This window comes from Octodon degus, unplaced genomic scaffold (genome assembly GCF_000260255.1).
Source record: "Octodon degus isolate 3935 unplaced genomic scaffold, OctDeg1.0 scaffold00177, whole genome shotgun sequence".
Lineage (NCBI taxonomy): Eukaryota > Metazoa > Chordata > Mammalia > Rodentia > Octodontidae > Octodon > Octodon degus.
The window spans coordinates 507,770-531,072 of NW_004524753.1; the positions used below are offsets into that span (position 1 = coordinate 507,770).

The 23,303-nt window shown below is 36.1% G+C and overlaps 1 protein-coding gene across 1 annotated transcript in view; it reads left to right on the plus strand.

Annotated features, from left to right (window-relative positions):
• Window positions 1–23,303, plus strand: part of Fcho2 (FCH domain only 2) — a 114,083-nt gene that overhangs the window by 61,940 nt on the left and 28,840 nt on the right. The window contains exons 14-19 of the mRNA XM_023703651.1: window positions 6,206–6,217; window positions 7,203–7,227; window positions 8,547–8,589; window positions 10,402–10,493; window positions 17,492–17,595; window positions 22,847–22,976. Of these exons, the coding sequence (XP_023559419.1) occupies window positions 6,206–6,217; window positions 7,203–7,227; window positions 8,547–8,589; window positions 10,402–10,493; window positions 17,492–17,595; window positions 22,847–22,976 (406 nt within the window). The remainder of the gene's footprint in view (window positions 1–6,205; window positions 6,218–7,202; window positions 7,228–8,546; window positions 8,590–10,401; window positions 10,494–17,491; window positions 17,596–22,846; window positions 22,977–23,303) is intronic.

Consider the following 23,303-nt stretch of genomic DNA (forward strand, 5'->3'; position numbering starts at 1 on the left):
ATCAGCAGGGCATGCCCTGGGATTGAACCTGGCCATTTGTGTCTGCCTAAACAGATGCTTCAATCCGCTAAGCTTGGCCCAGCCCCTGATCTATGTGTCTTATCCTTGTGCTGTACTGTGCTATTTTAATCTCTGTAGCTTTGCAATTTAGATTGAAATAATGGGATTGTAGTGCCTTCTGCCTTGTTTTCTGTTGCCTGGGATTGCTTTTATTTTTCTAGGTCTCTTCTAGTTTCATACACATTTTTCTCTAGTTCTGTGAGGAATGCTATTGGCATTTTCTTTTAAATGTATTTAGTACAGGTTCTACAGGGTCTCACTACATAGATCAGACTCTTAATGATCCTCCTGTTTTCAGCCTCCCAAGTGCTGGGATTACAAGTGCGTGCCACCATGCCCAATCTCAATCGCCGTCTCAGTGTGCCCTGGGGATGGGGCTGGCACAGCACCTCCAGGACGGAACCTAGGTCCCTGCATCTACCTAAGCAGGTTCTTCAATCTACTGAACTATTTGGCCAGCCCTCACTTTTGGCATTTTGATTGGGATTGTATAAATCTGTATTGTCAAAATTTGACAGCGGGGCTGGGGAGATGGCTCAGTAGAATAAGCACTTCCCAGGCAAGTGCAAGGGCCTGAGTTCAATCCCCAGTTCCCACCAATAAATAAATAAATAAATAAATAAATAAATAAATAAATAAATTCTGTTTTCTGATGTCATTCTCCATCTCTTTTTCACTACTGTACTTTTCACTATCTTTCACTTTTTCAGTGAGGTTAATTCCTAAATATTTAATATTTTGATGTTATTGTGAGTGCTATAGAGGGTAACAGTTGGATTAGTGACTCTTCTGGCTTCCTCAAGGTGTTGATCAGTCCTGGAGGCTAATGTTTAGGGCGGTCAGCATTTATTCAATCTTTCGTCTCTAGGTCTGGCCCACAGCAAGAGCATCCCCTTCTCTCACAGTTGCAATGTATCTTGTCTTCTGTGCTGTCTCCTTAAAGGCCTAGCCTTGCCTATAATCTTCCTTCCTTCCTTCCTTCCTTCCTTCCTTCCTTCCTTCCTTCCTTCCTTCCTTCCTTTCTTTGGAAGGGTCTACAGAATGTTCAGGGTCTCACTACTAGATCCTACTTGTAGTGATCCACCTGTTTACAGCCTCCCAAAAGCTGGGATCACAGGGGCGGGGCCAGCAGGGCATGTTTGATCTTTTTGTTGTTTTTTGTTCTCTGTTTGTCAGTATCTTGTACTGGCATCGGTTTTTGTTGTTGTTGTTGTTTGTTTGTTTTTGTTTTTTTTTTCTCAGAACCAAGGATTTGAACTCAGGTCCTTGTGCTTGCCAGGCAAGTGCTTTTTCTGCTGAGCTGTCTCTCCGGTCCCCATACTGGTATTGTTTGATTCTAGGAGCTGTTTAATTTCTTCCTTAGTATCGTCTATGATCTATTTATTTTCACCATTTTGTTATTCAGTGTCCAAGATTTTATAAAATATCTCTATTTTGCATTGATTTCTAGTTTCAGTGCAATGTGATTTGATAGTATTGTATGCATGAGACGTATCATTTGTATTTATTTCAGTAAGCTTTATGGGCTAGTATGTGATCTATTTTGGAGAAAGTTCCATGTGTTGATGAGAAGATTGTATTCTGTTGTGGTAGAACACAATGTATTAAATCTGCTTTTTTGATGGTATGGTTCAGTACTAGTGTTTATTGATTTTTTTTTTTTTTTTGGTCTGGTTGATCTGTTTGTGAAGGTGGTATTTTGAGGTTTCCACTATGCTTGTATTGGTGTTTATTTGATCTTTCATGTCCAGTAGTGTTTGTTTTATGCAGTTGGGCGCACTAGTATTCAGTGCTTATGTAGTTATAATTGTTACTTTTTCCTTTTTTTTTTTTTTCCACAAATAGGACTTTATCACTATTAAAAATCTGGATCATAAATGGACTCTTGCACTGGTGGTTCATGTCCATCAGCTTGTTCAACTTTAGCTCCAGTCTCAATCCCCAGTAGCCCTTTCAGAGCTGCTACCTTCACCATGAAGCTCCATGAGTTTTCCCAATTCAAACTTGGCCTTCTTCAGCATTTTTACTTTTCTGACAAAGACATCATGAAGAGGGTAGATAGATTGGCAAGCCTTTTCTATGTCTTTACCAATACTGTCTGGAATCAGTTTATTGACCACTTCCTTCAAGTCATTTGTCTGCACCTCTCGGGTCATGATTTCCATCATCTTCTTCCGGATCTGGAGGACTTGCTGGTGCTGAGTGTGAGAGGTCTTCCGTATCTGATTGTTGTGTTTTTTAGTAAAGCCAACACAGAACAGTTGAAGCAAATAACCATCAGTAGTCTTGGCATCAACATGAGCTTCGATCATGGTCTGCCGTTTTTTGACCATAGAACACATTTTGTCATGTGTGAGGTTCATGCCACGGAAATTAGTCAGGCAGTTTTTGCCCTGAACATCTTCAGTAAATAGACTGAATTTTCTAAAGGCCACTTCATCATTCTGCAGATCAGCAAGGCTCACTTCAAGCACATGTAATCCTAACGTGTTGGTTTACCTTTGAGCCCATCAGATGCAATTTTGATTACTTGGGTTCTGGTGACGAGTGTTTTTCCAATATTTCTTATGTTGAACATAGCTGGCGCCTTCACTTTTTTTAGAAAATGGATCAACCACTTTCTTCTTGGCTCCTTTTTTTTTTTTTTGCAGAACCAGCGATTGAACTCAGACCTTTGCACTTGCCGGGGAAGCACTTATTCTACTGAGCCATCTCCCTGGCTCCTCTTGGCTCCTTTTTTGTGCCCTTTCATAAGGCGCTTGTTCTTGCCTACTGCCATGGTGTTGCTCAGAGAGCCAAAAGGGCTACTTTTTCCTTTTGACTTGTTGCTTAAACTAATACATAGTGACCATCTTTGTCTCTTCTCATCAGTTTTAGATGGAAGTCCATTTTGAGAAAAATTGTAATCATACTTGCTTTTGGAGTCCTGATGCATAGAATATTGTTCTCCATCCTTTGATTTTTAGTGTTTGGATTTCTCTTTGGAGTAGATAGGTCTCTCTGATGTAGCAAACTTGTATTTTACATTTTGATCTAGTCTGCCAAGCTGTTTAGGGAGTTGAGACCATTTACATTGAGAGTTCTTATTGAAAAATACTGCCTTATTTTTGTCATTCAGTTATTTTTCTGTTGATTCTTTTATTCTTTTTGGTTAACTGCTCATCCTGCTTGTTGTAGTCATCCATCAGACTTTGAGGTACTTTTGGCTTTGTTATCGCTGAGATAATCTTGAGTTTTTAGAGTGCTGGTTCAGTGTTCATAGATTTCTTAAGGTGTCATATTTTGTGGAATGACCTTTTTTTTCCCTATTAGTTTTGAAAGATAGTTTTGTAGTCTTGGTTGCAAGTTGTTTTCTCTCAAGGCTTGTGACAGGCTCTCCTGGCCTTTAAATTTTATATTGAAAAATCTGTTATGATCCTAACATGTTGGTTTACCTTTCCAAGTTTTTGCTTTTCTCTTGACAGCTTTTAAGATACTTTCCTTGTGTTACTTTTGGGTGGTGACTATGGTGTATTGTAAGGGAGTTTTCTTCTCTTTATAATTATTTGGATTCTGTATGCGTCTGAGTTACTCTTCTCTCATTGCTGGGACAAATACCTGACATCCAAAATGAAGGACAGAAAGGTTTATTCAGCTCACAGTCAGTGGAGGTTTTAGTCCATACTCAGCTGACGCCAAGGCAGGATGGCACATGGCAGAGGGCAGCAGTTCATGGTGGCAAAAAGCAAAAAAGCAAAAGGAGGGGCAGGCAACTAGCTAGCCTCTCTCTCCACTTCTTGCACTGTAAAGGCAAATTACCTGCTCCAGGGCAGGTTCCACATCCACACCCTTAATAATCAGTCACAGACTCCAGAAGCTGCTTCATGACTGCCTGAGGGGGGACAACTAAACACAAATCATAACAGTATGCATACATTTATGTTGCGTTCTTTTCTAAATTTGCAGTTTTCATGGCTCAGTGGAATAAGTGCTTCCATGGCAAGCACAAGAGTCTGAGTTCAAACCCCGGTTCTGCCAAAAAAAAAAAAATAAATAAATAAATTTGCAGTTTTTTAAATCTCTTCTTTAAATGCATTGATTAGTCTGTTTATTAATTTTCTATTGTTATCTTTGAACTTTCCAGGTTTCTTCTTGTTTATTGTACAGTTCAGGCATTTTGTGCTTGATTTTCTCTCCATCAGTGCCTTCGTATCTGCTTTTGAGAGTTGGAAGTTTTTGGAAGCATTTTGTTATGTTTTTTTAAACTTTTTTTTCTCTTCTGAGGTTAAGATCACATAGATTAAAAAGGTTTTATTGTTGGTATGAGATCTCTTTAGATTCTGTTTTTCAGTGATACGATCTTGGCTTTATTTTTATTTATATTTTTGGCTTTTATTTTTAAAAAGGTGCTATCTAAACACTTTTGAGTAGATCTAGTCACAGCTTACCTCCAGTACTTGACTTGGAGGATCTTAGCCTTGTTATTACATACTAAGCAGCCATGATTTGCTGCCTTGTTTTCTGAGACAGAGTCTTACTATATAGACAAGATTGGCCTTGAACTCAAGATCCTCTTGCCTCAGCCTCCCCTGGTGCTGGGATTTATAGGCACGTGCCACCATGGCTAGCTAGTTTGTGATTTTTGTATGGACAGATTTGTCAGTTTAGCTTAGGTTGACTTGCTGAAAATAGTTTATAAGAAAGGGAAAATTAGAAAATTGTTATTTGTTGTGTAAATAATGCTGTATGTCTTAGAATCTTGTGAACTGGCAGTATTATTCTTTTCCTCATTTAATGTTAAAGGCTTTTTTCATATCTTTTGAACCTTATGTAAAATAAAATTCCATGCAAATGATTTTAAATAGTGTATCTGCCTTTTATTTCTTTGCATTTGTGGGTATTGAACCCAGGGCTTTGGTGGATGGCTCTGTCACAGTATCACCCTCCAAACTTCCCTCTGCTTTCCTGCTTCTTTTGTTGGTCATACTAAGGATTGAACCCAGGGTTTTACACATGCTTGACTAATGTTCTGCCACTGAGCTATACTACCCGCCCCCCCTTTGTTTTTTTCTTTTTTTTTTTTCAGCCTGTCATTGTATCACTTGTTTTTTGGAGACATATAATCATGTTCTATGCTATACTGTTTGTTTTTTGTTTTGTTTTGTTTTACTGTTGCTTTTCCTTTTTGGAGAATGGTGGTGATACTGGGGATTGAACTCAGGATCTTGCACTTGCCAGGCAAGCACTTATTCTACTAAGCTATCTCCCCAGCCCCTTCATTGATATATTTTAAATTCAGAAATACTGTATTATTTGGAAAATATCTCTTTCAATTACAGTTAAATATATCTATATCTTACCATAACTAATACTTGTTTTTCTTGATAATGGAGAATAACTTTTCACTATTTTATGTTATCTACTCATTTATAAGTAGTCTGTGTATATTTGTTTTGGGGAATAAATTTTATTTTTCAGTTACACATAAAAGAATGTAAGTTTTTCTTTTGGTACCAGGAGTCAAACTCAGGATCTTGTGCTTGCCAGGCAGACGCTTGTGCTGCTGAGCTATATATATTCCCAGCCCTGAGAATATAACTTTAAACTACTGTTTTTCCCAAGGTACTAGAAAGCAGACCCAGGCCTTGTGAATTTTAGGCAAGCTTCAAGATTAATGTCTAATTATGATGACATTTGCTTCAAACATAGTGTATATGTTGATGTAGGAAATCATGAACCATTCAAAAACGTTTATTATGTGACAGTTTTAAGTAATTTACAATGTATATATAAATAAAAGCCTAGGGAACATTGTGTACATTAAAGCATTAAACATCTCTTTTTGGAGAGTGTGCATGGTTTTAAATTTTCTTTCAGAGCAGCAAAAATAAATTTTATTTTTGTCCTTTTTTATTTTTTAAATGAATGTGTGTTAATTTCATACTTTAAAAATAATTTAAGAAATTCTAGTAGTTAATATTGGGATTTGAAAAGATTTTGTTGCCCAGTTGCTTAGAAAATATTTTCCACTCTAACATTGTGTGTGTTTTAAGATCTATGTATCTTAGGTATGATTTAGAAGGGAATAGACAAATTATTAGAACAGGAAAATAGGATAAATTCTGTTCTGAAAACTGTTTTTCTTTTTCTTTCCATGTACTACTAGAGACACAGTCCAGTAAGTAAAAGATTTTATATTTTATATATTTTGCCTATCTTTAAAAAGTAGTTGTAAGGGGCTGGAGAGATGGCTTAGTGGTCTAAAGCACCTACTTGGAACAAGCTTGGGAAAGCACAGGGACCACGGTTCAATCCCCCAGCACCACATGCCAGCCAGCCCTGCCCCATGGTGGGCTGAGCTGAACACACACACACACACACACACACGCAATAAATGTTTAAAAAAATTTAAAAAAAAAGAGAATGCACTGTAAATAAAGTATAAATTTTATTTAAAAAAAGTAGTTGTAAAAAAAAAAAGTAGTTGTAAAAAAAAAGTAGTTGTAATGTTTGAGTAGTGATTTTTTTTTTTTTTTTTTGCGGAACCAGGGAATGAACTCAGGCCCTTGTGCTTGCCAGGCAAGTGCTTATTCTACTGAGCCATCTCCCCGGTCCCCTGAATAGTGATTTTCAAAATATTCAAAATCTAATAATCTAGGTTATTATATTAGGTTATTACAGTATCTTGATGTAGGTACTGTTTTAATATTGTAGCAATGTAGGACCAGCCAGATAGCTCAGGGCATTAAAGTGCTTGCTTAGGCAGATGCAGGGACCAGGATTTGATCCTGGACTTGATATGCCTGTCCTGCCCCTGGAGCTCACTGGCACAGGAATTGAGACTGGGCAATGGTGGCGCATACCTGTAATCCCAGTGCTCAGGAGGCTGAAAATAGGAGAATTACTATGAGTCTGATCTGTGTAGTGAGACCCTGTGGTAAATACAAAAAAAAAAAAAAAATCAGCAGTGTTTCATTGGATTTTAGATGTACATGTATTATTTTTAAATACAAAACAAAAGCTACCAAAACTTTTCCTATATATTTTATGTAACTTAAAATTGAGCAGATATATTAGACAACTTAAGAACTAGTATTTACATTTTGCCAAGTATTTTATAACCAAATTATTTGTTTAATGGAGTTTTTGCATTTCTATTTCAGGTACAGATGAATCGAAATTCCTCCAGTAAGTCAGACATTTGAATTAATTATTTTGTCTGTTAAAAGTATCAGGCAATTTGTTAGCTTTAGGAGTTGTAGAAATAAATGAGTGTTTTCATGACTACCGTCAATTAGAAGGATACTTTCTTTAAGCATAAAATAACTATATTACTTTGTAGAGTACTAGTAGGTATGCCTAAATTTAATAAACAGCTCTAAAAGTATTCAGAAATTAACAAAGCTAAATGATAAGATAGTATTTGATAAATTTCTAACTAAGAATGTTAAAATATTTATTTGGCATACTTTGTTGCAGGAATCAGAAAGCATTTATAAGATGAGTGATCTTTAGCTTTACCCATTTTTTAGTTATATCACAATTACAATTTCTAATGTATGATTTGGAAAACAGCTTAATAATATAGAAATTTTAGAATGTTAACACTTTTTGTGTAATTATGCATTAGAAATAATAAGGGTTATTGGAAAAATACAGCTAGCTCAAAAGCATTGTAAATTTGTAAACAGAATACCTGAGAAAACATATATCAGTTTTAATTGAAATTAAAACACAATTTAAAAGACTTATTAAATTTGTAGTAAATATCAAATATAGGGTGTTTCCATTAAAAAGAGGTGTGAGGGGTAGCTTTATGCTGGTATTTTAGGGAACATGAGAATGAATGGAGACTCCTGCATTATTAAGATGAGAGAAAGTACAGAAAAATGGAGAATGGTGCAATAAGTGCTCTGAGGCAGCACAGGCAGCCAAAATGGAAAAATATGGTGTGAATAGGTATTTATTTTTCGTTGAGGTATAATGTTAGGTGCAGGGTGAGTTCCTTATGCACCAGCATGACCTTTGTGTTACTGATGCTATTCCTGTGTCTCATTTGCTTATGAAATGAGTGACAGCACAACTGGAAACTTTAGTAATCACAGACTACTGTTCCAGGTTACTATAAAAAACTAATTTTCCAAAATAGGGCTTCCTTCAAGAGTTAATCATGTCTTTTGGCCAATAAGCTTTTGTAAATAAGGAGAGATTTAAACATTTTCTTCTATTTCTGAAAGTTACAGCCTTTATTTTTATCTTTTAAACAATAATTTTATTTTAATAAATATTGTAATTTAATTGATGAGTAATTTCTTACCAAAGCTGTTGGAAGAAATAAAGATTCAGTAGTAATTCAGCTATGTACTTTCTCTTTGTTTATATTAGTATTATTACTTCCAAAATTTTTTAATTGTTTACAGCTTTGGGATATGTAATTTTCTTGTTTTGCTAAAATACTGTATTTCTCAGATTATGAATTTTCTGATAATTTTTAATTTTTTAATTAGATGAGGAGTTAACAAAATCGAAGCCATGTGCTCCACCCAATGAGTAAGTTCCATTTTTAAAAATAGACTGTATTTAGACTGATTTTAGGTTTCAGAGCAGAATTGAATGGAACATCGAGGTATCTCATATTTTTCTAGCCTTCTAGTCAAAATCCCTCACCAAGCTGGTACATTTGTTTTTTTTTTTTGTTCCTCGAATGCCTTCAGAGCACTTTTGGCCAGCTGGAGAGGTGTGAGGTTCGAACTCCAGCAACCTGAGGCTGACAGCTTTGTGGAAGCAGCCACTTAAAGGCCTGAGCTACGGCCAGGCCCCCCAAGCTGGTACATTTGAACCATCTGCACTTTGATGCCTCATAATTATCTGTGCTGCATATTCTGAGTTTTGACAATGTGCAGTGATATGTATTCACTGTTGCAACATCATCGTGCAAATATTTTAATATACTCTGTTCTCTGCTTGTTTATCTCATTCTTGCTGTCACATTTGAAGTATCCTGCTTTTGTCCTTCCCAGAGCTTTGTAGAGGATTACCTTTCTGCAGTTTCAATGCTATTAAAATGTTAATCATCCTATTCTCTAAATTATGAGAAGTCATGTTGGAATTTTTATATATTTTATTTTTTACTTGATAATATTTTGACAGTGACTTTTTGTTTGGTATCTTTTTTTAATTTTTATTTTATTTTGTTTTATTTATTTATTTATTTTGGTGAAATCGGGCATTGAACTCAGGCCTTTGCACTTGCCAGGGAAGTGCTTATTCCACTGAGCCATCTCCCCGGCCCCTTGACAGTGACTTTAAAAAAAAACCTCATTTAACTACAGTTGGCCGTGGTGGCCTCAGTGCTTCCAGATAAATGATGATATAATCTAAGTTTATGTAAGTCTGTGTTTCAGCTAGCTGTTCTGAGGGACATTTTCTTTTTTCTTCCTTTAATTTTGCCTATAATTTTATAAAATAGACTATATTTCATGAACTCCAAAGTTAGGAAGTGCCTCAAGAAAAAAAGGCAGAGGGCCAATGGCATGTTGCCAACTTTTCTTACAATGAATAAAAAAAGTAAGCTAATGTTAGCGGAGTCCCTTTTTAATGTTTCGATTTGTAAAAATACTCTTAAGTTCATATTTCTTAACATGAGTAAAATGTGGACTTAATTGAGTAGTTTGCAGGATAACTTGTTTAGCATTTAAAATTTTTAGGAATGTTTATGCAGTTACAGTATTAGGCTTTATCATTCGTTGTGTAATGTGCACAGATCTGTGTTCAGATACTAGACAGGTTCTTTTAGATAACTAACATGTTCAGTATAGTGGGACTTTCTGTTTAAGATTTCTTAAGATATTTTAAAAATAATTGCAGTTTTAATATATTAAAATATTCAGACCGTCTTTCTGTAATTCAGAAGACTTAAAATATCCTTTGCCCTTTGTAAAGTCTTAATGGATTTCACATCACTTGAATTTTCTCACTGAGATTGGGTACTAGGTATGAATCTGCAGAGCTGAGACTATCTTAAAATCAATTTAGCTTTGTGTCTTTGGACTGTGCGTTTAGACTCTTTGTACTGTTCTCCTTCATTTGTAAAGCTAAAATCATTATTCTATTTTGACAGCACCTCAGTGTTGTTAGAATCTAACCAGATATGATCTAGGGAATAGTTTCCCCCTCTGCCTTGCCAGTATCATCTAGTGTTATTTTAGGTTCTGCTAAGTCTTAAAGTTACTTATATAAACCTTTGGCAGTGTACCCAGCCTTTTTAAGTTGTTAGAATTCTGTAAAACAAGAATAGGTGGCTAGATTTTTATACTAATAAAATGTTCTTCTGTTAAAATTCTTTTTCCAATGGCATAGTAGAAAAGGGAGCAGTGACTTACTTGCTTGGGACCCCCTGTGTGGACCAGCTATCGATCCGTCATCCTCAGCTTCCCTAGCTTCATCAACATCAGGTAAATGCATGTATATTTTTTAACTTGAGGGATATAGTAGTTGTTTTTTTGTTAATTGATGTATTTACCCCTTGTATATTTTATTTAATGATATAAAACTTTTTTAACCTGTCCTCTGATCATATTGGCAGATAAAAATAATTTTATACTGGCTTTGTAAAGTTGAAAACCCATTGGCTTAAATAAAAAAGTAATCAAATACCAAGACAGTTTAAAAATCGATGTATTTATATCTAGTTATTATTCCTTCTCATTACTCAAATAATAATTTTGTTTGTAGATCATGCAAATGCATAGCTAGGTATTAATGTAACTGATCCTTTTTTCTTTCTTTTTTTTTATTTTTTGTGCAGGGTCTCACTACGCAGCTCTGACTCGTAGTGATCCTCCTGTTTTCAGCCCCCTAGTGCTGGCATTACAGGTGTGCGCCATCATGCCCGGACTCCCTTGCTGGCTCAACATGCCCGGGTGCAGGGCTGGCACAGCATGCGGTACTAGGGATTGAACCCTGGCTCCTGAGCTTGCCTAAGCAAGCGCTTAGTCCGCTGATCTATCTGGCTGACCCATAGTTCTTTTTTTGATGGACATTCAAGTTCTGTTTTGTTTTCCATTAGTGAAAATAACAAATTTTGTGTACATCTCATAATACCCTGGTGATGATAATCATGATAAAATGTATGGGTTACAAGATACGTTCATTGATACTTTCTGCCAAACTGCTTTTTAGAAAGGATCTAACATTTCACAAGCAACATATGAAAGAATTGATGAATGCTTTTTAGTTACCATGTTGGCAAAAATAGATTGTTTTTCTTTTCCTTAAAATGTACAGTTCCTATAAGCCAAAACTCAAAACATGCATCAAAAATGTGTGTAATATAAAGCCTTATTGTTCAGAACAAGGAAATCAAATTACTTTAAATTGACTTTCTATTCTCTGAGATTTTGAATTGCCAGGTTAAGAGGATATTGGACTCTTATGGGTATGTCAGGCTTCTAGGAGCTACTCATTTAATTCATCACATTAATATCTTACATGAAGTCCTTTTTATTGTCTATTTAATAGATGAATAGAATATAATATAAAGCTCAGATATACTAAGGAACTTCTCAAGATTATGTAGCTAGGAAATCAAGAGAACAGTATTCAACTTGGACTTTACCAATTCTGAAATCATTGTTCTATATGTCACATTCCGGCAGATTAACAGCAACAAAAGACTACTAGGCTGAAACATTTTATAATTAATAATAAAATACTTATATCTTGAAATAGACCAATTAGAGGATATTTTAAAGGAACTATAAATGCATTATATGCCTTAATTCTAAACAGTATTTGGAGTTCTGAAGAGAGTGTAATCAGTACTTAGTATTTAAAAAACAGCTCGGGCCGGGGAGATGGCACAGTGGAATAAACGCTTCCCTGACAAATGCTAGGGCCTGAGTTCAGTCCCCAGTTCCGCCAAAAATAAAAAAAACCAGTCAGCTCATAGATAAACACATCCTGAAGTGCTACTATAGTCTTCCTCAGCAGGTGTCTGTTCCTACTTAGTGTTGTAAAACTGATTTAACAAGTGTATAAGGGAAGTAATTACAGAGGCCTCTTCTGTGTTTAGTAGAAATAGCAGAGTGATGTTTTGTATTTAGAATGAGGAGTTCCTAAGCAGTGTGTGTGTGTGTGTGTGTGTGTGTGTATGTGTGTGTGTGAGAGAGAGAGAGAGTTAACTGGGGATTGAATCCACATTTCACATATGCTAGGCAAGAGGTCTCTGCATAGCACTGAGCCACACCCCTCAACATACTTTTCAAGTTTTAAAAAAATTTTGAGACATTATTGCTAAATTTCCCTGGCTAGCCATGAACCTGTGTTTTCCTCTGTAGCCAAGATTACCTAGCTCTAAGCAGTATTTAAAAAATTTGTTAATGAGTTTTTATGAATTATTTGCTTATTTGTTTGTTTGTTTTTTCCTGGTGGAACTGGGATTGAACTCAGGCCCTTGTGCTTGCCAGGGAAGCGCTTATCCTACTGAGCCATCTCCCTGCCCCTATTATGAATTATTTCTTTAAAATCTTTAATGAAAATTTTCAAATTAGTATCACAGAGACTTTATATAGCAGTTCCTTCATAATTGTGCTAATTCTGCTCCTTGTTTTTTGCTTTTTTTATTATAATCTCTTTTTTAAAAATTCTTCTTCATTACCCATGTAAACAATATTTCATTCATACTACCTTCACTTGAAGTGAAGTTTTTCTCATTTGATATTTAGTAGCTAAGAAATGATAAATTTATTGTTTTGCTGATTATGCTTTTATATTTACTTATTTTTTGAGACAATGTCTCTGTATAATTCAGGATAGCCTTGAACTCGCAGCCATCCCCCTGTCTCAGCTTTCTAAATGCTCAGATTACAGTTGTGTGCTGCTGCTATGTCTGGCCCTTTATATTTGTATTTTAGAAATAGGGTCTTAATATATAGTTCAGGCTGTCCCTGAACTTGCCAAGTAACCCAGCATGGCCTTGAACTCAGTGATACTCCTGTCATAGCCTCCCAAGTTGATGGGATTACAAGTAAGTAGCACTGTTTCCTGCTATTGGTTGTATTTTTAAACCTTTCTATGTGATATGAAAAGTAGCAGTTAATTATTTTGTGCTTCAAAATGTGTTAATGATGCTCAAAAGAGATAATCAGGCTAAGGATGCTAAGTGGAACATTGCTTGTCTAGCATGAGCTAGGACTTCAGTTCAATCCTCAGTATCCTAATAAAAAGATACCATGAAAAGATTTAGGAAAAAAGATAATTATATTCTATAATAATAATTATTAAGCCTTCACTTGGATGGGATATAATTATTGGTCAAATTTACAGTATTGTGATTCTGCTATTTTACACACTGGCCCTAAGTAACGTTATAAAATACAAATTTTGTCTCAAATTTTGTTGTGCCACTTTTTGCAATACCTGTCTCCCCAATCTTAACACCCTCTCTGCTCAAGTAGCCATTTTCACATTTTAACGAAGCCCAGATTGTGAGATTATTTTCTACTTTCCTTTGTCTCTTTCACAATCTTAATTCCATCAGTTAATAAGATTGAAAAGGTTGCATACAGCTTGGTTGAAAAGTAGTGTCTGTTGCATCTTGTGCCCTGTAGACTATAAGTAAGCACATGTTTATTTCAAACATAACAATATAGTAGCTAAGAAATGACAAATTTATTAAGATTTGTTTATATTCTACATGTAATATAACTATTTCATACCTACCTTCCCTTTGATAAGTGTCCTGTAGACCATTTTCTTCTCTGTCCATGAATTAATTGAGCTCTTGTGCTCTGCTAAGACTCTTGATCTTTTAAAAATATCAAGCTCATTTTAAAAATTCCAGTGCTGATTCACTTGAAGGAACTTCCTATGACAGTTTTATTACTGGTCAGGATTTTTGTTGATCGTATGTACACAAACATTATTTTGTCATCTTGTCAAATCTTTACATGCCTAGTTTTCACAGTTACGGTGTGAAGAAACAAATAATTCTGACTTTATGTAAGTTTTGGACTTTCAATTTTATATAAATGTGGACTTCATTTTTTAATACACATTAAGTTTCTTATGTTCCTACTTATTTTCCCTAGTTAGTATAAAGTTTGAGGATGTAGCTCAGTGGTAGAGCACTTGCCTTGCCAATGCCCTAGGTTCCATCCCCAGCTGTTAAAAAAAAAAATTAAAAAATTCTTTGAGTTCATGCTGTTCCATGTATTATTTTTTTCTAGTTTTAGATAATTAAAATAACATTAAACTGCAACAAGGGAACAGGTATAGACTGGCTCTTATCACTTATGTTTTTATATTTTGTAAGGCATTTCCTGTTTCTTAAAACACAGACATTTGCAGCTGTGAGCTGTACCCCCAGGAAAAAAACAAAATATACTAGGACACTTAAGAATGTAATCATTCTGTACTGCAAAAATTATGGCTACAGACTCACTGTGTAGCCTGGGTTAGCCTTGAACTCATGGCAGTGCTCCTGTCTCAGCCTCCTGAGTGCTAGGGTTACAGGTGTGGGCCATCTGTGGTACACTTTCCCAGTGATTCCCCACTTCCTAAAAGAAAGAACCTTGTGCATTGTTGGTAGGAATATATATTAGTACTCTATGGAAATCAGTATGAAGATACTTTACAAAACTAAAACTAGAAATTACTCCTTTTCAAGGTATCTTTCCAAAAGAATTAGCATGCATATTCATGTGTATAGTAGCACAACTCAAAATACAGTAGTTAATTCTTAGAAGTAGTCTGCATGTCTATAAACAGATGAATGGATAAAGAAAATGTGTTCATCGAGCAGGTGAGATAGCTCAGTGATCTAAAGTGCCTGTTTAGGCAAGCGCAAGAGACCATGGTTTGATCCGCAGCACCACATTCCAAGCCAGCCCCACCTTAGGGCTGGCTGAGCTGGCAAAAAAAAGAAGAAGAAATAGACAATAGAGTACTAATCTGTCATTTGTAGGAAAATGGGTGTACCAGTACCTTGAGACCATAAGATTAACTGAGTTAAATCAGACACATAAACTTAAATATTGAATGATTTCTCTTGTGTGAGAAACCCAATACAAATAAATTAAAAAGCAGGGCTGGCCAGATAGCTCAATGGACTAAAGTGCCTGCTTAGGCAGAGTGCAGCTCCCGGAGTTCAATCCCCATCCTGCCATGTGGGCCCTTCCCCTGGGACACACTGAGATGGTGATTGAGATTGGGCATGGTGATTGAGACCAAGTGTGATGCTGTGCGTCTGTAATCCCAGTGATACAGGGAGAAAAACTGATCTCAGGTGGGTGACCTCCAAACCATATAGGGAACCTCCAAATGATCATAGGGAAAAAGGATCTCCCGGCCTGACCTGTACGAGTTTGTGTTCTCTAAAACCGAAGAATGAATTTTAGGAACAAACGGAGGTTATGAGCAGAATATATTTATTGAGGGAAAGAAAGCTCCTGTCCAAGAGAGGGACAGGAGGGGAGCCCGAGCCGGTAGTTTCCCTGGAAGCTCTCTCTTCCAGGGACTTTTATAGTGTAAAACCATGCGCTGCTAAGGTGGAGAAAGGGGGAACTCGCTTAGGTTGATGGGGGTGGGACAAAACTATGGTCAACCAGTGGGATTGCAAGCACTGTACTGAGGTAAAATTGATTTAAGTCTGGGACCAAATGGGGAAGCGAGTCACAGAGTAAGTAGGCATGACGGTATAGTACGGGACAGTGTTTCTTCCTGTTGGGGGTTGGAATAGGGACAGGGTCTCTTCCCATTGGGGGTTGGGCTAGTGACTCACTTGGGCCTTTCCAGGTGATCAATACCCATTTAGAATATGAATCCCAGGTGCTACTCTTTTAGCATTTGTTTGGCCTTTAGGTCTTTAGGTCTGGTTCACAGCAGGAGCATCCGTCCCTCCCACAGTTGCAAGGTAGCTTGTCTTTTGTGCTGTCTCCTTCAAGGGCCTGTCCCTGTCTGATTGCCTATAATATTTTTATCTAACTCGGCTGCCTGCAATACCAGCGCATGGGAGGCTGAAAACAGTAAGATTACTAGAGTCTGATCTACATAGTGAGACCCTGTAGACCCTGTATCCTCTGTACTAAATGCAAAATAAAATAAAATAAAATTAGCAAAATAAAAGATAGTTAATAAGAGATAGGAAATAGGCCTTTTCCAAAAGAGAAGGGGAGGGCTGGTGGGATGGCTCAGTGGTCTAAAGCACCTACTTAGAACAAGCTTAGCAAAGCACAAGGGACCGCGGTTCGATCCCCCAGCACCACATGCCAGCCAGCCCCGCCCCCTGGTGGGCTGAGCTGGCCACACACACACACACACACGTAAATAAAAAAACCAAACAAACAAAAAAAAGAGAAGGGGACCAAGAAAGAGATGGAGGGATGGGGACAGGAGAAATGGGAGTAGGGGATGGAAAGAAGAACTCTGTGTGTAGAATTCCTCACTGTGAATATCATCATGGGCTGCAAACATGGACTAATAAAAAGAAGAAAGATCCCCCACATCCCATTCATCTTTCCAGTCCCATGACTACTCTCATCTTGCAGTCACCCCATCACCATCTCTAGTCCTCCAGCTTGACTGCTTGTTTCCCTGTGTATATATTTAGGTCCATTAGATGTTTTTCATGTTGTGTATTTGTAAACTTACTAAATGGGTTTCTTCCCATTATAGTTTTTAGTTTCTGAATGATAGCCTATGTTTTAGAATAAATCAGTTTTGAAATAATTTTTATTTCTTTAAATATAATTTAAGTATTTTTACCTCCATTCTTCACTCCTACTAAAATTTTGTGACTTGATGCTGTACACTTAGGTTTCATTCAGTAATTTCTATGAGTTTTTAAAATTAGAAATGGTGATTTTTAAAATTTTAAATTTGTAAATGGCATTTAAAAACAGTGAATACTAAATTTGTATAGGATTTATGAAAAATTAAGATTGTTATGCACACAGCAAAATTGTAGCGATTTGGGGAAACTAATAGAATATTTTTGATGCTTTTAATTATTCCTGAAAATGTTACAGGGTGGTTCAACTCAGAAATAAAATTAACACGTTTAATGAAGGTATTTTATGTAGAATTCATGTTATAAAAATTTTATCTTAGTCCTTTCAAGTAGATGTACTGGTAGAAACTATAGATCTTTGGCCTAAAATTAGTTTATTGTTATGAAAAAGTTTATCAGACTTAACATTTTATATGTATAAATAATTGAAGCAAATGAAATGTCTATGTCTTTCAGTTTTGTTCAAAGGCTAATGATTTGTTTTTAGAAATATTACAGCTTTATGGAAAGCATGGCTAGATTCCCAATATTTTAACAAATACATATATATCTCCTAGAAAATGAGTAAGAATCTTAACAGTTCTGATACAATAGAATGTCTTAATTGTAAGGATTGTTATGCACTAATGATTTTCTTCAAATTCTCTTTTTCCTTCCCACCAGCCAGGCCCACAACTCCTCTTTCTGTAGGCACCATTGTCCCACCTCCAAGGCCTGCTTCCAGACCAAAGCTTACTTCTGGCAAACTCAGTGGGATTAATGAAATAGTATGTACTAAAGTGGTTTTAAAATATTATATAACTGTTTTGATTTAAGATATAAATGATACTTTTCCTTATATCCCTATACAGCTAAGTGCTTGGTTTTCTAGTTGAGTCCTCAGAATATAGAAAAATTTGTCCAACAGATGCATCCTTTGCTCTCCCTTATTACCTCAGCAGTCATACCTGTGAACCCACACATTGTCGAGGAGGAGAAAGATTTCTGAGGAAGTTGACACATAAAACACCGTTCAGCATCCATTGTCTCACAATGGGAAAGCAGTTTTCATATAATTCTACTTAAAGTCAGATATTAAGGAAGAAATGGTAGTGTTACTATGCCTTAGAAGTGTGCTGCCAGGAGGCTCCTGGTATGTGTCTCATTCGGCTTTATGTAGGAAGCTGGACTCCACATCAGTTAATTGACATGAAAGAACATATGTGGGTGGGATTACAGGGAACATTAGTTGTCACAGTGAAAAGATCAGTGGGCTCTGTTCAGAGTGAGGCCCTCGCATACCAGACCTTTTGCTTCTGATCTGTTCTGTTTTGCTTTATCTTCTACACTAATTGCTAGTGTAATTGCCAGAATTAAATTTCTAAATGTTAAACATTCTTATTTTTTCCTTGATTATGTATTCCCATTGTTACTGTAATCCAGGTGGGTGAATATTTTAGCTGAAAGTACAAGACTCTGTAAAGTTGCATCAGCAACCTGTTTCACCAGGCTAGCTGCCCAACTTTCTTTTTCTACCCAGCGTTCCTGCCACTGAAACTTTCCAGTATTCCCCAGATATATCATGCTCTTTTTTGAGGGAAGGGTGCTGGAGATTGAACCCAGGGCCTGTGCTATTAAGCTATATTATGCTCTTTTATACATGCATGTTTTTTAATGCTCCTTCTATTTGAAATACCTCTCAGTTTTCTCTGTAGCAAATTGGCCTGCTTAAGACCCAGATAAATATCACCACTTAAATAAAACTCTCTTTAATCGTTCCATCACTCCTCTAACAGATTTAATTATTCTTATTCCTGTATACTTATTTCTGCTAGTTCATGCAGCACATTATATTTTCATTATGTTACTCTTACTGACCTGCTATAGCCAATTTCATATCCTTAGTATTTTGAATAATGTCTGTCACGTAGTAGTTAGGAACATGTTCAGTGAAAAAAATGAAAAGGCCTGAGCACCTTTATGTTATAAATGGTGTTGTCATCTTTCTTTTTCTTCCCTGAGTGAAATGACTTCTTGGATGAGAAATGAAAAATAAGATACACACTGCCAAGATGGCCATAATTTAAATAACATAAGAATTATTGTGTGTGTATATATATAGATATAGATATATATATATTTTATTTATTTATTTATTTTAATACACAGTCTCACTGCATAGTTCAGACTCAGTGATCCTCCTTGTCTCAGCCTTTCCAGTGCTGGGATTACAGGTATGTGCCACCATGCCCTGGGGTGCAGGGCTGGCATGGTATGTGGTACCAGGGATCAAACCACACAGTCCCTGTGCTTGCCTGAGTATGTGCTTTAGTCCACTGAGCTATCTCACTGGCCCCCCAAAGATAACTTTTTTTAAGATACTTAAATATGTATAATTTTTCATTATATTCTTAATGTATAAGCATTTATCCAGAGATAGAGAATAAAGTTGGTAAAAATACAGATTTATTAGGCACATATTAGCCAAACAACATGAGACACATTATTTACTGAGTTCCCATTTCTTTATGGGAAAATGCATATCATAGTACTAGGTTGCTATGAAACATAAATGACTTAATATGTATCAAACATGACATTGTCAAGTGTAAGTATGGTTAGAAAAATGTGCATTTTTAAATAAAAAGTTATACTGTTCATATTTCTAGTTAATTTTTCACTAGAAAATATTTTGGAAATGGTTTTCTAAATCATGAATTATTGCTAGACATGGTGCATGCCTATAATTCCAGCACTTGGAAGGCTGAGGCAGGAAGATCGCGGTGAGTTCAAAGCCAGCCTGGACAACCTAGCAAGACCCTCAAAAAAAAATAAAAAAAAGCATCAATTATTATTTCATAGTTTTCAGGAGAATCCTTTGTCAGATAATTTTATACTTAAACATATTGAAATAAAGTCAAGCTAGACATGGTCAGAGAAGATTATAATCCCAAGTAGATCGTTGGGAGATTGAGGCCAGCCTGCACTACCTAGTGAGACACTATCTCACCATTCCTCAAAGGAATAAAGTCAGACTTTTGTAGTTGAATCATTTACATCAACCTGCTTTCCTAGCAGCTCTCTTCCCTGAGATTTTTCTGGAAACTAACTTGAGGGCTTCAGGGAGCACCATTTGAAGTAGAGTATTTCAGTATATAAATGCTTTGTTTTCCATACAATTATCAGAATTAAATTTCCAAAATTTCTAAAAGTTTCCCCCCCAAAAAAGTTTTTAGAAATTTAACTTTTAGTTTATTTCTAAGTTTGTGTTGTTATAATGTTTTAGTAAGTGTTTTTACATTCACTTCTTTGAAGATACTTATTCCTTAGTAAAAGATTTTTCAAATGAAATTCATGAACCAAATGGTATGTATATTTTAAAGATCCTTGATAATTTTTGTGTTGTTGTCTACTATTGAGTCATACTCTCCCTGTCCACTAAGGGAACCCCTCTTTGTTTTAGAACAACTACACTCAGAGGGGAGTCCCAGACCAGTAGAATTATCGTCTCCTGAGAACTTGGTAGAAAATAATCTCTCTGATTCCACCTGACAAATCAGAAATTCAGGAGAGGGGCCTAGCAGTTGTATGTTAAAGAACCTTTTAAGTGATTCTGATACACACTAATCTTTGAAAATCACTGTTTCAAAGCAGTGCTGCCTTGGGGCTGGGGAGATGGCTCAGTGGAATAAGCGCTTCCCTGGCAAGCGCAAGGGTCTGAGTTCAATCCCTGGTTCTGCCAAAAACAAAAACAAAAAAAACAACAACATCAAAGCAATGCTGCCCAATAGAAATATAATGCAAGCAACATACATAATTTTAAGTTGGAAACATTGTATTTACAATAATGAATGAGATTTTACATTCTTTTTATGTATATACTGTCTTTTTTTTTTTTTTTTGGTGGAACCGGGGATTGAACTCAGATTCTTGCGTTTGCTAGTCAAGTGCTTATCCTACTGAGCCATCTCCCCGGTCCCTATATACTTTCTTCTGAGTCCACTCTGTATTGTATAGCCTTACAAGCATATCTTAATGTTGTTCTGTTGGCAGTTTTGTTGGCAATTGTATTGAACAGCACAACTCATAAAACAGAGTAAAACCACTTAGGAAATAGTTACTTCTGGCTTTCTAGGAATTGTAAAATGCATAACAAAACTGCGTCCACATCATATTGTGCGTATTTGTCATATTGCAGTAGGAGAGAAATCCCTCAGAGTAATTGATCTCAAGATTCTTTTCCTGAGCTAAAGTTTCACATGAACTGTTGACTTCTCTATTCAGGCCTTTACCATTTTTGTCTGTATAAATGTGTAGCTACAGTTTTAGCACCTGGCTATATTTTTAATGTGTTGTCTGTAACGATGACATGAGACATTTCCTGTACTCCAGGAAAAAAAATGTATAAAAATAGTTAAATGTATAGCTGGGGGTGACAAATGGTGAAATACTTTATGTACTATCTGACTTTTGTAAAAGTATCTGTAAGTTGTTATTAATGTAATGAAGAATTGATGAATTTAGTATAGGAGTACTTAGAGGCTTTTACATGTTTCTTTTTTGTTTCTCATGTTAAAAAGGACAGTGTCTTTTCTTTTTTTCTTTATGTATTTAGTACAGGGTCTACTGGGTCTCACTAAACAGATTAGACTTGTAGTGATCCTCCTGTTTTCAGCCTCCTAAGCACTGGGATTACAGGCTCATGTCACCACACCCAGTCTCTGCAGTGTCTTTTCTGTTCACTCTTGTACTTAGTACCTAGTGTAAGGGCTGCCATATAGGAGGCACTAAATAATTATTTGTTGCTTTTATAAACAGGGCAATATTATTGTTAAGGTAAATATGCCTTTTTTGAAAAAGTGAAACATTATGGGGAATATTGCTAATGTATTATTGGAACAATCAAGAATTCAGAAGTAAAAGGTCTTGTCACACATATAAGAGTTAAGTGAACTGGAGATATTTTTGCTATTTTTAGTTTTAACTAGAAACATGAAAAGGCAACAGAATTAACATTTTCTTAAGCCTCTTTGTGGTTTAAGCTTTGTTAGCAAGGAAACCGTATAAGGAATTACAGAGGAAAATATGGACAGACTTGTGAACATCCAAAGTAACAGGCAAGTGGTATTTAGAGAAGAAAATACTAGTAACAGATAAGATAAAGGGTTAGTAAAAGATTTTACATCATGCCATTCATAAAAATGAAAATGGACATTTATATCTATAAAATTAATTAGAAAAATTTAAATTTTTTTTTCTTCTCTGACTCATTGCTGACCAAGTTGAGAGAAATAATTCCTATGTATGTCACAGTAAAGTAACTGTTTTGGGAAGCCTTTTGGTGGTATATGTGAAGAATCTTCATAATATTTAAACCGGGAGTTTAGCTTATAACAATCTATATTAAGTATACATTTTTTTTTGTATTTTAGGGAAGGGTCTACAGGGTGTTCAGGATCTCACTGCTAGATCAGACTCATAGTGATCCGCCTGTTTACAGCCTCCCAAGAGCTGGGATTACAGGCACGTGCCACCACGCCCAGGCTCAATTGCCATCTCAGCGCGCAGGGGGCAAAGGCAGCACAGCAGGCCCAGGGGATTGAACCCCTGGCCCCTGCACCTGCAAGCAGGTGCTTTAATCTGCTAAGGTATTTGGCTGGCCCAAGTATACTTTTTTTTCATTCTTTAATTTTATTTTGAAAAGTAAAAGCAAAAGCAAGAACAAAAATCAGAAACTAAGAAACAGTACAGCAATACATATGTTACAGAATTCAAACCAAGAATAGCTAGCTGATTAACAATGGTTTATATAAGTATACTTTTTGAACACAGAAAATATTTTATGTACAAAGACCCTCCTGACAACATTATTTTATGCCTTTTAGTGTATTTTTAAAAATGATTTGACATATGGATTATCTAAGTGTAAGTTACAAGAACCAGTAAATTTGGTTTGGTGTGTTAAAGTTAAACTTAGCTGATAGAAAAAATCACTGACAAGAATTTATTGTGGTGTTTGATTAATAACTTTGCTTTAAGCCCAGACCATTCAGCCCACCTGTGAGCTCCAGCACCAGCCCACCTCCAGTCGCCCCTTTAGCCCGGGCAGAAAGTTCCTCCTCTATCTCATCCTCTGCTTCCTTGAGTGCTGCCAATACTCCAACAGTAGGTAGGTGCTTATCATTAATTATAAAATGTAGCACAGGGTAATCAGGCTTATATACTTTTAGATGACCTAGTGAAGAATTTAACTTAGGAATTTTGTCTTTCTAGAAACACACCTGATATCATACTGGCCCTATGTCAGTTTCTATGTCAGTCTGTATTATTTTGGTAGAATTTTAACTGTGGTAAGCAATATTAAAAGTGAATCAGGGCCGGGGAGATGGCTCAGTAGTATAAGTACTTCCCTGACAAGTACAAGGGCCTGAATTCAATACCCTGTTCTGGAAAAAAAAAAAAAAAAAGTGAATCAGATTTACAGCTATTGTTAATA